General features: G+C 41.7%; 3 protein-coding genes across 3 annotated transcripts; 2 read left to right on the forward strand and 1 right to left on the reverse strand.

Moving 5' to 3' along the window:
- The first annotated feature begins 3,406 nt into the window (after positions 1 to 3,406).
- Positions 3,407 to 4,862, forward strand: and4 (actinodin4). The gene is made up of 3 exons (XM_030765367.1): positions 3,407 to 3,461; positions 3,742 to 3,902; positions 4,101 to 4,862. Exons 1-3 carry the CDS (start codon positions 3,407 to 3,409, stop codon positions 4,860 to 4,862), a joined length of 978 nt encoding a protein of 325 aa, XP_030621227.1.
- A 1,478-nt stretch (positions 4,863 to 6,340) lies between these two features.
- Positions 6,341 to 11,820, reverse strand: cops6 (COP9 signalosome subunit 6). The gene is made up of 10 exons (XM_030765875.1): positions 11,778 to 11,820; positions 10,896 to 11,021; positions 10,122 to 10,253; positions 9,936 to 10,024; positions 9,774 to 9,836; positions 9,509 to 9,556; positions 8,330 to 8,444; positions 7,983 to 8,075; positions 6,912 to 7,012; positions 6,341 to 6,811 (listed from the first exon to the last, which is right to left on the reverse strand). The coding sequence occupies exons 1-10, from the start codon at positions 11,818 to 11,820 to the stop codon at positions 6,671 to 6,673; spliced, it is 951 nt and encodes a 316-aa protein (XP_030621735.1). The 3' UTR covers positions 6,341 to 6,670.
- Positions 11,821 to 12,134: 314 nt separating this feature from the next.
- LOC115805730 (F-box/LRR-repeat protein 12) lies at positions 12,135 to 14,616 on the forward strand. The gene is made up of 4 exons (XM_030766402.1): positions 12,135 to 12,235; positions 13,062 to 13,137; positions 13,361 to 14,236; positions 14,297 to 14,616. Exons 1-4 carry the CDS (start codon positions 12,135 to 12,137, stop codon positions 14,402 to 14,404), a joined length of 1,161 nt encoding a protein of 386 aa, XP_030622262.1. The 3' UTR covers positions 14,405 to 14,616.
- Positions 14,617 to 14,734: the final 118 nt, after the last annotated feature.

The raw sequence follows: 14,734 nt of genomic DNA on the forward strand, positions 1-14,734 counted from the left end.
ATAACGTGAGGGCTGCTGTGGCTGCAGGTCTGAAAAGCACATTAGAGATTGTTTACTACACCAACATCACGTCAGGACTTCAGCGTTACAGGAGCATATGTGGGCACACCTGCAGTACATACATTTAGAACAGATGTGGGCCTTCTGTTATTAGATTTTTCACAAGCTGCAGTTGGACAGTTGACCCTGTCAGTGTTACATTCAATTTTCTTGGCCCCCTCTAAGCACTAAAGTTTCCTGCCCTTTTAGTAAAGCTTGTTGTGAGTGCAAAGTGTTGTGAAAGCAGATAGAGTATGTAGCATAGTATCTTTTTCTAAATGCTTCTCTAACTTCTAAGTCTCACACTGAATACCTTATGAAGAAGCTAAGGCTCTCCACAAACCCGACCTTTTCAACACTTTTAAACTGACATTTTCTTCCTAGTGGATTTTGGGGGTATTGTGTATATATGCACCATTGTACACCCCTACTGAAGGCCCCTTTTGTTACGATTCCTCATGGGGCTATGAAGTTTCTCCCAAATTAAAACACATTTCCACTCATTCTTTCACCCTCCATAGGAGGGCTGGAGAACCCTTATTCTTCATTAACTCGGTATGTCTTTATTTTTCTGTATTTGTTTTACATCCCTACCTGTGTACATCTGTGCCCAAGTAGCAACAATTACTGTCTATACACACTTATTAATCTTTCTCACTGCAAGCCTGCACAAAATTGTGTGAAAAAATGTCATTTTGTTTTCCTGCTACTTGGAGTGAAGTCCAGAATACATAAACTGGAGGCAGGAAAATCAGGCCCAATGACAGGAGCTTGAGGCTGAAGTGGGGACTTGATTTATGTCATGACAAACCGTAGATTGTTGAAACAGTTATGCTGTGATCTTCTGCTTTACTGTTCTTTTTTTGTTGTTTGGGTTTTTAAGAGCCAGTTATCCAGCTGTGCTTTGAAAATAGTACCCAGTCTTGGTGGTCTGGTGCGGTGATATGAATTAAAAGTATGAATGTTGTGTAAGTACTGCACAGAGCTTTCAGTGACCTTAAAGAAATCCTGAAATGATAAGTTCTCTATTTGTGTTTTGTGACAGTGTTATGTAATACTACAAATCACTACTACTGCTGTAGCTACAGCAAAACACCTGCTTGTGTGAAAATGGGTACTGCCGTAGCGCAAACTCCTCAGTAGAGTGGTCTTTGGGTCCCCACAACTGAGCTCTTCAGTTAGCATGGCCTTGGTGGTTGCTAATGTGATTTAGCCATGTGCATTTTGTTGACATGGAAGGCTTGTAATGGTAATGTAACCGTCACTTCCAAAGTTTCCCCCTGCCTATTAAAAGCACAGTGATAGTTGGCGTCACTTTGCTGTTATTTTCATTTATGCTGCATCTCATTAAACAATGTCCTGAGGTTTCCTGGTAGCATACATACACATATTAACACACCAGGACTCCGACAGAAACTGCATGTGCTGCAGTGCTGTGTACTTTGTAATTTAAAGATGTGATGTTTTCCCCCCTGGGAAGCTAACTTCAAATGAACATCCACAAGATGTTGTCATGTTTTATAAAAGATCATAAAGAGGAGATGAATATGAAGATGACAGTGGTGATGATGATGATCTGTTTCTCATTTGGGTTTAACGGTGGATTTTTACTGCTTTGGGAGAAGCTAAAAAACAGCTGGCTTGTTCAAAACCCCTAAATTGTATTCATTTTACCAGGATGTTATACGAGAATGGCTGTAATACTTCAAACATTGTAAATTTCTGGGCATGTCTGAGCAGACAGATAAAAGAGCGAACGTTAAATAACATTTTACATTGAAATGTTACTTCAAAAGAATTTTTATTGACAGCTGATGTACCCAAGTTCCCAGGCATGTACTCTGTCAAACATTTCATATTACTTTCCTTTCAAAAAGTGGGAGATCCTACTATTTTATAATTAAGTTATCTCTGTGATCTCTTATTTGAAGACACAGCACATGCTCCCCTTCATGAGGGTCCTTGTGCTTTTTATGTTAGTGTCCTTGAAATGCAGTAGTTTAAAGCAGGTACATTTTCACTAGCATGGGGAATATGGAAATATTAAATGCTATTACTAAACGCTATTAAATCTTTGCGAATTACTAATTGATCAATCAGATTCAATTCAAACCAAAATAAAGTAGGTGTAACTGAATTTTGGTATTTGAAGTGGAAGTTTCCACTCTGCATTTCTGAAGGTTGTTTTACAGACATGGTCTGTGCACAGCAGGAGAGAGGTTTTTCTTCCACTCCACTCTACCGGTTTCCATTAGAGTGAGTTTTATTATTCCCCGACTCCAGCCATAACTGGGGTGAAAGGCTCAAAGTTTTGGGACAGTGGATGCAGCAAGAACAGAGCCACATGGGGAGGAACAGTGGGTGGGACTCTAAAATTATTTGTCCAATAGGTCCACTACTGAAAAATGATTGGTGAATAACTTTGTATAAAAATAGCCTGCACACCTTACGGGGCACTGATCACAGCATCTTCTGTTAGGTGAGTGGCCACTAAAAATGTACTTGACCTTGATAAGCTTCTTGGATATTCATTTTTTAATGCTTGCCTTATTTTGTTTATATGAGAAGTGGTGGCTGTTTTTGTCTAGTGTATTTGGTAAAATAAGTCTGCTCATTTTAGTGTTTTAATTAATAAGAAATCAATGAGATGCTCAAAATCCTTGCCTGCTTGCTCTCCTATTTGAATAAAACATAGGTTAGATTTGAAAAGTTGTGCTAGCATAAATGCATACATATATGGGTTTTATTAGCAGAAATAACAAAGAATGAATAAATAATTAAGAATTTCTGCTTCCTACTTGCTTTTGTGTAACCTCTAAAAAACAAAGCACTAACCTAAAAACCTGAATGTTGTGTACAGTTAGATGCATCATTTAGAAGTACATTTAGATATTTAATTTTACAGATATAATTTTTAGATATATAATTGTTTTATAATTCGACATTACATGCTGATGTACATATTAAAATCTGTGTTCCTTTACATCTTTGTGTTCATGTTTAGGTTTTTATGTGCACTTAAGCTGTTTATTTTGATATTTTGCACACATTATGTGTGTGAGTATCAGGTTTTATAATATTAATAGATATGGGTGTTTCTGCTGATGTAGGTACATTTTCTCAGCTTTGGAGAAACTGCGTAGATTCTTTAGTAACTCTGTGGATTTAAATATTGTAAATTTAAGGCTGTGTGTCTGTTTATTCATAAGGCTTACCCTCCCTTCCCTCATGTCCTCCTTCACAAAGGACGTCCACATCAGTATGTGTTGAGTTGCTATTCACTGACGGACAGATTTTGTTTGTTTGTTTGTTTGACACAACAGTGAAATCTACTATCTGTATTCGTCTTGATTTGCTGGCGACCAGGATGAGGTGTCCTTTGCGGCTCCTTGGAGCCCTGTGTTGTCTCACGCTGCTACCAGGTGAAATGAATATGTCAATACAATATATGTATATGTGTCTGTGTCTGTGTCTGTGTGTGTGTGTGTGTGTGTGTGTGTGTGTGTGTATATATATATACATATATATATAAATAACACATTGTGATCTTCTGCTCTCAGGATGGCTGGATGCTAAGTCTTTGATGAACATAATTAAACAAGAAGGTAAATTTTAAGTGTGACTTTTTCTTGACCTTAACGTAAGAAAAGAAAAAGTAAGAACAGAGTAATAATTCTTTTTTCCCCCAATACGTTTTGGAAGATGTGGCTCCACGCAGCGCTGTAGAGATTGACTCAGAGAAGGCCAATGATTTCCTGTCAAACTCGCGTCCCAAACGCAACCTAGATCCGCGCTGGCATCGGGCTCAACCTGATTTCCAAGCATACTACCGTTACTACACCAGCATCGGACACACAGAGGGGGTGAGAGGGGACAGGGGAGAGATAAAAAGAGGAGAGAGGTGGACTTAATGTAGAACTAAATACAGAATTTACAGTTATGCAAGACTGGTATTCACAGTAAAGCACTGAGATTACAGGTATATATACAATGAAGTTTGCTTGTTTGCATGTATTAACATCTCTCGTGTTATTGTGCTTTATTCTCTCTTTCTCTCCTAGTTGTATGAGATTGACAGGATCAGAATGCTTTACCAGCAGATGCGTTACCTGGAGCATGTGTACGGTCCGAATGCTTCGTATTACCAGAACAAACTGGGCTTGCCCTTCTTGCCAAAATGTGACCCCGCCAAGGACAAAAAATGTAAAATGCTTCCCTTACCACCTGTTCCTCCTCCACCTGCTCCCGAAATTGCCCCGGCCTCAAAGAAAGCCCCTGTTCCTCAGCTTGTGCCGGCACATCCTCCACTGTCTCAAGCTGATGTGATCTACCTGTGTAATCCCAAAGACCCACTCTGTAAACCCCACATTGTCTACATGCCCACTGGTGCGGTGCCTGTACTCTGTGACCCCCGTTATCATCCCTCTTGCAAACTGGAGACCCAGACGCCTGCACCCCCTCCACCACCACCTCCTCCTAAAAAATCAGAACCCCCTCCACCACCCCCTCCTGCCCCCATTATCTATAAGGGCATGGAGTATGACTGTGATCCATACTGGGACCCTGACTGCCTGATTGACCATCCACCCCGCCCCATTAAGGGCAAAGTCCCTCCCCCTCCACCACCTCCCGCACCCACAGAGGCAGTGGCTGAGGGGGATGGGGAGGAGCCAGCACCTCCTGCACCAATCAGTAAGAAGCATCCCTACCCCTACCCTTACTTCTACTATGCGCACCCCTACCGCCCATACAGTTTCCAGGATGAGCTTTATGATCCTTACCGCTACCCATCCCCTGATGTTGCTGCTGATGACAGCAAGTAGACATGTACACACTAAACTCTGTTCTCAGAGAAGAACAGTCAGTTCTCACACATGTACAACTAACAGGCCCTGACCTCATAGTGACATGCACTCAGTAATGAGATACTGCTAAAGCAAGAGACACACAGACAGAAATACACATGCATATCTACACATCTCAACCAGATGTGCTGGTTCTCGGAAGCTCTTCGATTTAGGTTGTCTTGCGGGGTGTGAAGGTCTCATTATTGTTGCTGACCTCTGACCTGTATATTTGCAGTACTCAGTGCCTTTGATGTGTGTACATGTAGAACTCAGTCCCTGGACTGTTGCTAGGATAAATGCCATACTCATGGCAAAGCTGAAGAAAAAAATAATAAACTTTACAAAACACCTTTTCATGTTTGAATTTGTGACTTTTTCTTTTTTCCTCTTTAAGTGTTAAGTAGAAAAAAAGACATAAAGAGAGGGAGGGAAACTGGGAAAGAAAATGTGCCATGTTGGCATTTGCGACTGATTGATGTTTATGTGGCTAATAAACCACAGTGGGGGGTTCCGCTGCAGTTTAAATTTTATACCCACATAAACGCTGACTCTGTTTCAAACTAATGGATAATGTTCCTTTTTTCCCCCCTGGTGATCCCTCATTATTCTTTTTTCTCTTGTCTCGATCCTTCTCAATGCCACTCAACCACTCAGCAGGAACAGTTGACATCAGACATGTTAACTGCAACCACATTCTCACCTCCAGACATACTGTCTACACATAATGCAGTTTATACATTCAGAGATATACACACAGAGTGTATTTGGTTCATTTCTCTTGTTATTGTTATCCATGCTACTGCAACGGTGTTGGTGAGAGGGTTTTGAATACTAAAATTTGGTGTTGCTGCATTATTTAGCCGAAAACATAATTTGATCTTCATATTGATTTACAACATTCACTCTGTTGGAAAAGTGTTTGAACTTCTAGATTTCTCAACTGGCGACAGCTGCTCTGGCACCAATAACTTCAACATTTTGAGTGCGTTTTGATGAAGCCTACACAGCAGCATAGAGTCAAATTTCTTCTGCTTCTTCTGTTATGTTGCAGTTTTACTTGTGCATAGAATCACTGTCATGCTGCATGACCCACTTTCTGGTTAACCTCAGCTCATGGGCAGATACCATCATATGGTTCTACTGATGTTTCTGCAGTTTCTTGTTTCATACATGACAAGCCATCCAAGTCCTGAAGATGCAAAGCAGTTCTAAAACTAGTTGTATTTCATTGCCCAGTGTATATTCAAGTTCATGCTGGTGTTTTGGTTATCCAGTGTCATTTAAACTTATTATAATTCTGCATGCATGTTTTTGGAAATTGGACAAATTCTTAATAAAATACCTTTTGACTTGTTTTAATGTTTATTTTGAATTCTTGAGGAGTGTGTGTGTGTGTTTGTGTGTGTACAAAGTTGGATTGAGGTAAATTCATGTGTGACAATTCAGAAAAAAAATCCCAAAGAAAGATCATATTTATTTCCTCGAGAGTTATGGAACAAACCAAAAGACAAAAAAAAAACAAAAGACAAATTTCTGTTTGTCATTGAAGTATGTCCATATGCATGTGTGTGCATATGTGTGTGTATTTGCAAAAGATTAGCTGTTTCTCTTGCTACTACAGGCACCTAACCCAAGAATGAATTGTGTCAGCTGCCGAAAAAAAAAACCAAAAAAACAAAAACCCACTATACTCAACTGTAACTGAAAGCTAGTGTGTGAGAGTGTGCGTTTTAAAATGGGAACATAGCTAAGCAGACAAAACTGTGCAATGGGCATCCTCTGAGTTAGAAGAAGAGGCCTCTCATTCGACGTCCGATACCCTGTCTGTCGTACAGCACATTAAACTTGTTGATGAACTGATTCATGCTGTTACATGTCTTAGTGATGGTTCCTAGATATGCCATAAGACCCACATCATTACATTGCTGAAAGAGAGAGAGAGAGACAAAATGAGGTCAGTTTTATTGCTTTGTGTATGTTTTGTGTGTGTGTGCGTGTGAGAAAAGTGTTTCGTGGGGTGCTTACATCATAAAAGTCTGTTTTAAACTTGAGTGTGCTGAGGACAGGCAGTCGATGACACAGGGCGTTTGCTTCACGGAGAATCTCGTGATTAAAGGGCACCTCTCCTAGACAGAGAGAGAGAGAGAGAGAGAAAGAAAGAGAGGGGGAAAGGAAAACGTAAAAAAAAAAAAGACAACAGAAGAAAAATGGAAACCGTTGTTGGTTGACTGTCTTGAATTGATTAAAAGTCGTTAGCTGAAATTGCCTTAGACCAGTAATATGTATCCTTGGAAAGATTTCACCTTCTAGCCTATGGCCTCTGTGTGCATGCAGTTTGTAGTGTCAGATGCTATTCCTGAACACAAATGCACTGCAGCCTACTTATATAGCTTAGGCACCCATGTAAAACAACATAAAATGTTCAAATCCAGAAAAAAAAAATGCTTACAAAAGCATAAGGATACTGACTGCAGCAAAACCTAATAACTACAGGTCTTCCTTCTGATCACTGGGCTAAAGTGTCAGCATTGCCGCAGGTATTTTTTTTAATGTCAACATACACTCATGTTCAGGGGTCAGCTGGATGCATGGTCTATTAAGTGTCATGCTGGAAGCTAACAATATTTCAACTTCTCAGTATAATTCAGCATTAAACTTTTAACTTCTTATTGGTGGTTAATCTGTCTGTGGTTAACTGTTAACATCTCTATAAGAGAAAAACAGCTGGCTTCACCGTGGCTCAGTGGTTAGCACTCTTGCTTCACAGAAAGAAGGCCTTGGGTTTGAATCCTGGCTGCCCCAGGTCCTTTCTGTGTGGGTTTCCTCCCACCACAAAGACATGCATGCTAGGATTAGTACTCCTGTCAGTGACCTTGACCAAGGCGCTGGCATAAAGACCTGGAGCTGGTCCCTCTAATCCCCCTAAAATTGCCCACTGCTCCTAGCTCATAGTGTGTGTGTGTGTGCTCACTGGTGTTAGGATTGGTTAAATTTCACTGCTCAGTGTGTGTGTGACAGTATTTCTTATTCTTATAGTATTTCCTCTTCTTCTAAAACAAAGATCTCATGTTCCTCTCCACTCAACAGTCCTCTCACCTGCCTCCACAGCTTTGACGTACTCCAGGATCACCTTCACTCTGCTGTGTAGCATCTTTATGGCACTGTGCTGAGCTATGAGGTGCTCTGCCACTGAGGAAGAGAAGGAAAGAAAGAAAGAAAGAGAGAGACAGAGAGAGCGTGCAAAAGTTTTAGTTAATTAATCAGAGAATTAATTTAATTTGAGTTTCACTGTTCATTAGTTACTGCTAACGGAAAAAGAGCTGAACCCACCAAAACATAATGTGGACGATCCTACCACATTTAAGACGCGCACACACATACACACACACACACCAACTAAAGCATGTGTGGTCTAGGAAAGGGGAGTGGATGGGAGCCAGTACCTGTGGAGTTCTCTCCTGTGCCGGTCGCAGTCATTCGGGCAACATGATCAACTCCGATTCGTTCAGCTTCCTCAGTGGCAAGCGTATACGTCAGCTCAGCAAACAGCATGGTTGCCTTGGAAACACAATGAGAGAAGAGGTAATGTACTTCATAAAGGCCATTCTTACACATTTACCTGAAGCTCTCATCCAGAGTGACTTCTACATATTTTTTCCCCATCTCAGAGGTCTAACACTTACACAAAAGCCATTGTAGTACTTTTTCACTTAAATATGTAGCTGAGGAACCCAGCTGCAGTTAGATGTAAGCAGGAAATTCTTTTTCCTCTTGTGCTCAGAAACAGTGCTTGCATTTCCCTAACATTCAGATTACTACAGGGTAGGGGTGTAACGGTACGTGTACTCATCCCAAACTGTCACGGTACGGACATGACTGTTCGGTGCATGCACTCGTATGGAGAATATGCGATACCCCGTATGTGAAGATTGATGAACGTAATGTGGTACCAGATTTCACAAGCGCGAGTCTCTCATTTCACTCTCACATATTTGGTTTGTTCTCTTTTCTCTAAGGTTTGGGATCTGACAGTGGTGCAAACACATGACGACATAAGTTTATGTCCTTGTTTACAGGTACATTGTAGTAAGAAGTAAATCACATTTCTTAATGAATAACAGATGGCAATGTTGGCAGTTAACAGCTTATGATTGGCTACATGCTGCTGTAGGTGGCTGTGTGCAGTTGTGATGTCACAAACACACAGAATTCAGAATGGGCTGTAGAAAGGCTTGTTTTCTTCACATAGATCATACAGCTGTATGTTTTCATATTTTAACAATGTTTCCATGGCACACTCATCTCAGTGAATTCAAATGGGCAAGGAAAATCGTGATTTCCATTCTATGGCACCTTTAATGCACTACAGGCTGTACCAACCTCGGGGGACTATACAACACTAGGTGGAAAAAACCCTAACTTGCACTACTGTCTGTTCAAAATAAATGAAAGAAACCTAGCCATATGCATTTAGGGGTTTTTGTTGTTTTTTCCCCCCCGTTGTACCGAACCGTGATGCCCAAACCGTGGTGTGAACCAAACCGTGACATCTGTGTACTGTTACACCCCTACTACAGGCACTATGCAGTTAAATGAAAAAGAGAAAAAGAGAAGCCTGTTACCTCTCCGCTGATGATGTCAATAACTGACTCATACACACTGACAGGGAGCTTAAAAAATGAGAGAAATTAGACAGTTAAGTCAAGATTCAACCTCCCAGAAGACAACCTGCCAGCAAAGCCAACAGGAATCCAATGAAAACTAACCGACTGAATGAAAACTGAAGAAATTTCAAATTGTTACCAAACAATCCAGACACAAGTTTAACAGCCCCATGCACCCACCCACACACCTAATATAAGAGTAGCAGAAAAAACAGAAACTTACATCTGTGTGTTTAGTCATTGGGTTGAGTTTGAGGAACAGAGGACTCTCAATAATTTCACACACCTGAAGAACAGTGAGAAGAAAAGATAAACATCGGTCAAACATCCTCTTGGTCATATCAGTCACTGAGAAGATGACCGGTCCACAATTTTGCTAGCTTACTTGTTTATGAATGTGGATATCCGACTGGTCAGGAGGGCCACCAGTTGTGTACCATCCAAGGAATTCCATGTCTTTGAACACTTGCTTAACTGATAAGAAAAAGATCAGAGTGTTGGGATGTGGACAGCTCTCCACTTATAATCTTCTTCTCACAGACACTGAGGCACACAGAAAAAGCGTACTTACACTGCTCCTCCTTAGTGTAATAGTATTCCTTGTCTATGTGAACTCTGTCATCAACTGTGTGAGACAGAAGTTCAAAGGAGTTCATCACCTCGATGTTTCTGCCTTCCTGTTTCCCTATGAGTGCACCAATCACTGCACAACACAGATACACAAACACACACTCAGAGTTACATTGTGAAACACTAATTACAATAACCTCATGCAACACACATACAATTAGGGCTGCATATCAGAATTACACTCATAACTTTACACATCATAACTTATGGACATATAGTCAAAACCAACTATAACATTACACTGTCTAGTGGTACAGAGACATCCTATATCTAACATTCATCGAATCCCAGCAGGACCACATTTGGAAACTGTAGTAACACAATAAGCCATGCTCTCTCCCTTTTGTTCAGTGGTTATCACTGATGGTCAGACTCTTACATAGCTGTGAGGAGATCAAGGAAAATACCACTTTCCACTCAGTATGTTATCTTACTAATGATACTGTGCAATTTGTGTGCTCACTGGGTTCACAAGCTACTGAGCAAACCTATGAGGGCCTCAATCACCTTTATTGAGGGGAACGACATGCAACGTGAGGCTTACAAGACTTCAGGTAACTGGGCATCCAAAATTATTTGAAAAGGGGAGGAAAGTTAAGAACAGACAAAAAAAAATGTGTGTGTGATGGTTCTGAAAGGGGGCAGGGGATGTGCAACATGTGCCATGCCAATCCAGAGCCCATCACCCATCACACTACACAGACCACTTCCTTACCTTGCATCGGCCGGCCCTCCTGTGACCGAAGGCGGATCCAGTGATCAGAGATGTTGAGGATGACGAGTGGATGCAATGCCACAGAAACACTCCCCATCACCCCTGACGCCATGACACTGGGGCTCACTAAACACACACACCAGAGATTTCAACTTAGACTCTGTTTCCCCGCTTCACGAAATCTTCAAGTCAGTATACTGAACTCTCTTTTGAATAGTGAGTCAGGTATAACAGTGAAAATGGAACAAACCAATAAACAAACAACATAAGTCTGAAATTCCTTTGGTTTGTTCCATTTTTATTCAGTTGTATTCTTATATGAAAGGACTGGGAATCAAAGAACAGTCTACATATGAACAGACTGTGAAGAGATACAGACACCGTTTGCCTGTAAACAGAGGTACAATGAATGTCTATTTCAATATATCTGGCTTGAACTGCGGGTACACACTGACGTTAAAGAAACGTTAGTGTAGTAGTTAATGAGAATTCAGCGAACCGGTGGGCTGATGCCCTTTTTGAGTCATTTTCTCAAAAACTGGACACCTAGGTGATTGTTTTATCGTTCAAGAAACCACAAACATTGGCATATTGTTAACCCTCTCTATTGCGCACTGTACCTATATCAGAGCTACAGTTTACAACTGAAAAAAACAGGTAGGACTACGGTTGGCTTCAATAAGAGAGCGTTAATAATGACAGTGTGGTTTTCAGAATTAGTTATGAGCGGCACAATCACAACAAACTATTCTGCGGGTGAACTCGCTTTAAAACTTCCTTCAACCTATTAAACGGATTAGATTCTTAGTAAGAAGCCATCCTGGATAACACCTTTACTCATCTAAAAAGACACTGCAAGCAATCTGTCAAAAGAATTCTCACCTGCCCCATCTACTTCCATACCCCCTCCATTACTTGCCGCCATCTTGTGCAGTGGTCCACGGCGCGTGCGCAATGCCTTTGCTTTAAAGGCATGCGTTTATTTGTGTCGAACACAAGAGGGCTCTTTCAAAAACATTACACTGGTTTGGCTTTGGAGTGTTAAATAATGTTTTCTTTTCTCTTTGATGGAATGCATTTGGCGATAGTGCTTTCCATCCACTGAGTTATGCTAGTCTCATGCATATTATTATATTTATTTTTACTTTGGATTTTTGGCCTCTTCCGGGTAATATAACCCTTTGGCTAGCGTCGTTCCACATTGTTGTTCCGGTCTCATCTCGGCCGTTTGTTTACAAAATGGCTGACATGATCTCTTGCACTCTGGACTGCTTCCCCGAAAATATTTTAGTCGATATTTTATCCTATTTAAATGTTCGAGAGCTGGTTCGCAATGGAAGGTATACGGAATATGTGGAATATATTTCTTTTAGAAGATATAGCGAAAGCTGACGAATGGCCATTTAGTATTTCTAATGTTTGTTCGGCAATAATTTGGCAGTAACCTGCAATTTTCTAAACATACATTGTCACAGAAGTACTAGATGATGGGTTGAGTTGCTGGCTGTGTCCGAAATGGCATACTACATACTACTCGCATACTAATAATGACGTAAAAGTAGTAAGTAGTATGCAGTACGTGAAAAATAAAAATTTTGCAGTACACGACAGTTACCCGGATGATGTACTAAATTGGCGAAAATTTCTAGTATACATCCCGAGCTCACTTCGCCGACTACTGCATCCCATGAAGCAACGCGGTGATTTCCAACAAATTTTAAAAACATGGCGGACAGCGACAGAACCAGCTTCAACTTCAACTTCAACTGCAGCTGCAGTTCCGAATATAAATGTATCAGTTGCATATTTTGGTGTAATAAATCTTCATACGCTTTCTTATACGCCTACTTTTGATACATATTTGTGGTTGTCGTGTGTTGTTCGATTTTAACAGAACAGATAGCCCAACCGATAGCAAACGTGTAGTACACTACACGAAAGTTCTCATAATTGCGTACCATACTGTATACTAGTGTGTGGAGTAGTGCGCAGTATGCAGTGTATACTAGGCTAGTATGTAGTATGTAGTACGGTAGTATGCCATTTCGGACACAGCCGCTGTCTTTTTGAACGATTTTTCCCCGAGTACTAGCATCATTGATGATATCAGAGATCGATTAAAACATGTGTACCTCCATAAATTTCATTGATTTTGTCAATGTGCAGAGTAAGCAAACGGTGGAGGCGCCTTGTAAAAGACCAGAAATTGTGGCGAACTGTTGACCTCACCACATGGAAAGGGGTATGTATGGAAAGAGATGTACTGACTGACTTTGTATACCACTAACTCTGTAAACCACAGTAGTTCTTCTGCACACTTAAACTGTCAACCATCCTCTGTTGTCTCTATTCTCTGTCACATGTAGGGTAACAGCAATGTGTTCTAACAGGGCGCATCATCCTTCTGGTGTTGATGGTCACGTGATCAACTTGTCACTGTTTTCTGTTCTCTCTCTGCTTGATAGGTAACATCTCGAGTACTATGGATTTTGTTACGGCAGTATTTAGGTTGTGGCCTGCGCTGTCTGCGTCTCAGAGGCCTACTTCTGTCAGCGCGTGGTGGCTCCTTCTTATCTGAGTCATGGCTGCAAGCCTTAGCCTCCAAATGCCCACGTCTGCACAAGCTTTCCCTGCTGCACACTGATCTGCGACGGCTGCATAGCTGCTCTGTGCTGCCGCCCTCATTGCAGGTTCTGGAGCTGCATGGCTGTGAGTTGCCTGGTGATTTCTTCAGTCAGAGTGACTCCACAGCCAAGCCCAACCAGAGAACAGAGGGGAATAGAGCCTGCCAACCCTCAAGTAATAAAACAGGCAGAAAACAGGTTTCCCCAACAGGGGTCAGCATTGAAACGCTAGTCCTGGACAATGTGCCATCCTTCACAGACCAGCATCTGCGCAGTCTTTGCTCGTGGCAGAGACTTGTTCACCTGGAGCTGCGAGATGTTATCCGTGTAACAGCGGCAGGTGTACGTGGCTGTGCCCCTGATGAGGTTGGCGCACAAGGACTCCGCCAGTTGCGTTATCTGGAGGTGGGCAACTCGGGCCGGCTGGGCTCACAGATGCAGATGGTGTCTCTGGGGCTTGGGGATGGGTGGCTTGGGCTCGAGGAGCTGAGTCTGAGGGGCAGAGAGGTTAGTCCAGGTCTGCTCTGTGTTAGCCGTTTGCGGGATCTGCGAAGACTGCGTCTGTCAAACTGTTGGCTTACTGAGATGATGGTGCTGCGCAGCTGTAGGACACTGAAAGACCTGTGCAGGATACAGTTCTGCGAAGTGGACTTCCATACCCGCCACAGGACATCAGAGAGAGAGACGGGGGAGGACAGTGAGAGAGAAAGAGAGGAAGCAAGAGAGATAGATAGAGTGGATGGAAGGGGTGACACTGAGGATTGTATAGGTGCAAAGGTTGATGAGAATGACCCAGTACCTAGTCTCAGACACTCTCTTATGACTTTGCTGCCACGTTGTGAACTAGTTTTCACCCGCTGCACCATCACAGTGTGCACAGACTAGACCAGTAAGCACACACTTGCATAAATCACCTCTGCTATTAAACACACAAACACAAACAGACTCATTCAAAGAACTGTGAATGCCTCTGTTAGGTTTATGCTCAATGGCTTCTCCACGGAAAATGGAACATTTTTCTATGTGGAGCTGTGCAAATGTGTTTAATGATGGATTTGACTCTGGAATTTATAATAAAGATGAGTACTCATGGTGAACTGGTGTCAAGTTTGATCGGTAGCATTCCAACACATGCACTTGTAACTGATCAACACATTTACAGATTTTGTACCAAGTATCCTTTGATGACCAACTTTTTCCAAGATAATATTTTCT

Source organism: Chanos chanos, chromosome 2 (assembly GCF_902362185.1).
Source record: "Chanos chanos chromosome 2, fChaCha1.1, whole genome shotgun sequence".
In the NCBI taxonomy this organism is placed as follows: Eukaryota; Metazoa; Chordata; class Actinopteri; order Gonorynchiformes; family Chanidae; genus Chanos; species Chanos chanos.

Coding starts and splice junctions, on each gene's coding strand:
- and4 (XM_030765367.1), top strand. CDS start 3,407: ATGAGGTGTCCTTTGCGGCTCCTTGGAGCCCTGTGTTGTCTCACGCTG. Junction 3,462..3,741: donor TTGTCTCACGCTGCTACCAG/GTGAAATGAATA, acceptor ACGTTTTGGAAG/ATGTGGCTCCACGCAGCGCT. Junction 3,903..4,100: donor GCATCGGACACACAGAGGGG/GTGAGAGGGGAC, acceptor TTTCTCTCCTAG/TTGTATGAGATTGACAGGAT.
- cops6 (XM_030765875.1), bottom strand. CDS start 11,820: ATGGCGGCAAGTAATGGAGGGGGTATGGAAGTAGATGGGGCAG. Junction 7,013..7,982: donor CGTCAAAGCTGTGGAGGCAG/GTGAGAGGACTG, acceptor CTCTCTGTCTAG/GAGAGGTGCCCTTTAATCAC. Junction 6,812..6,911: donor TTAAAACAGACTTTTATGAT/GTAAGCACCCCA, acceptor TCTCTCTTTCAG/CAATGTAATGATGTGGGTCT.
- LOC115805730 (XM_030766402.1), top strand. CDS start 12,135: ATGGCTGACATGATCTCTTGCACTCTGGACTGCTTCCCCGAAAATATT. Junction 13,138..13,360: donor ACCTCACCACATGGAAAGGG/GTATGTATGGAA, acceptor TCTGCTTGATAG/GTAACATCTCGAGTACTATG. Junction 14,237..14,296: donor GTGAGAGAGAAAGAGAGGAA/GCAAGAGAGATA, acceptor ATAGGTGCAAAG/GTTGATGAGAATGACCCAGT.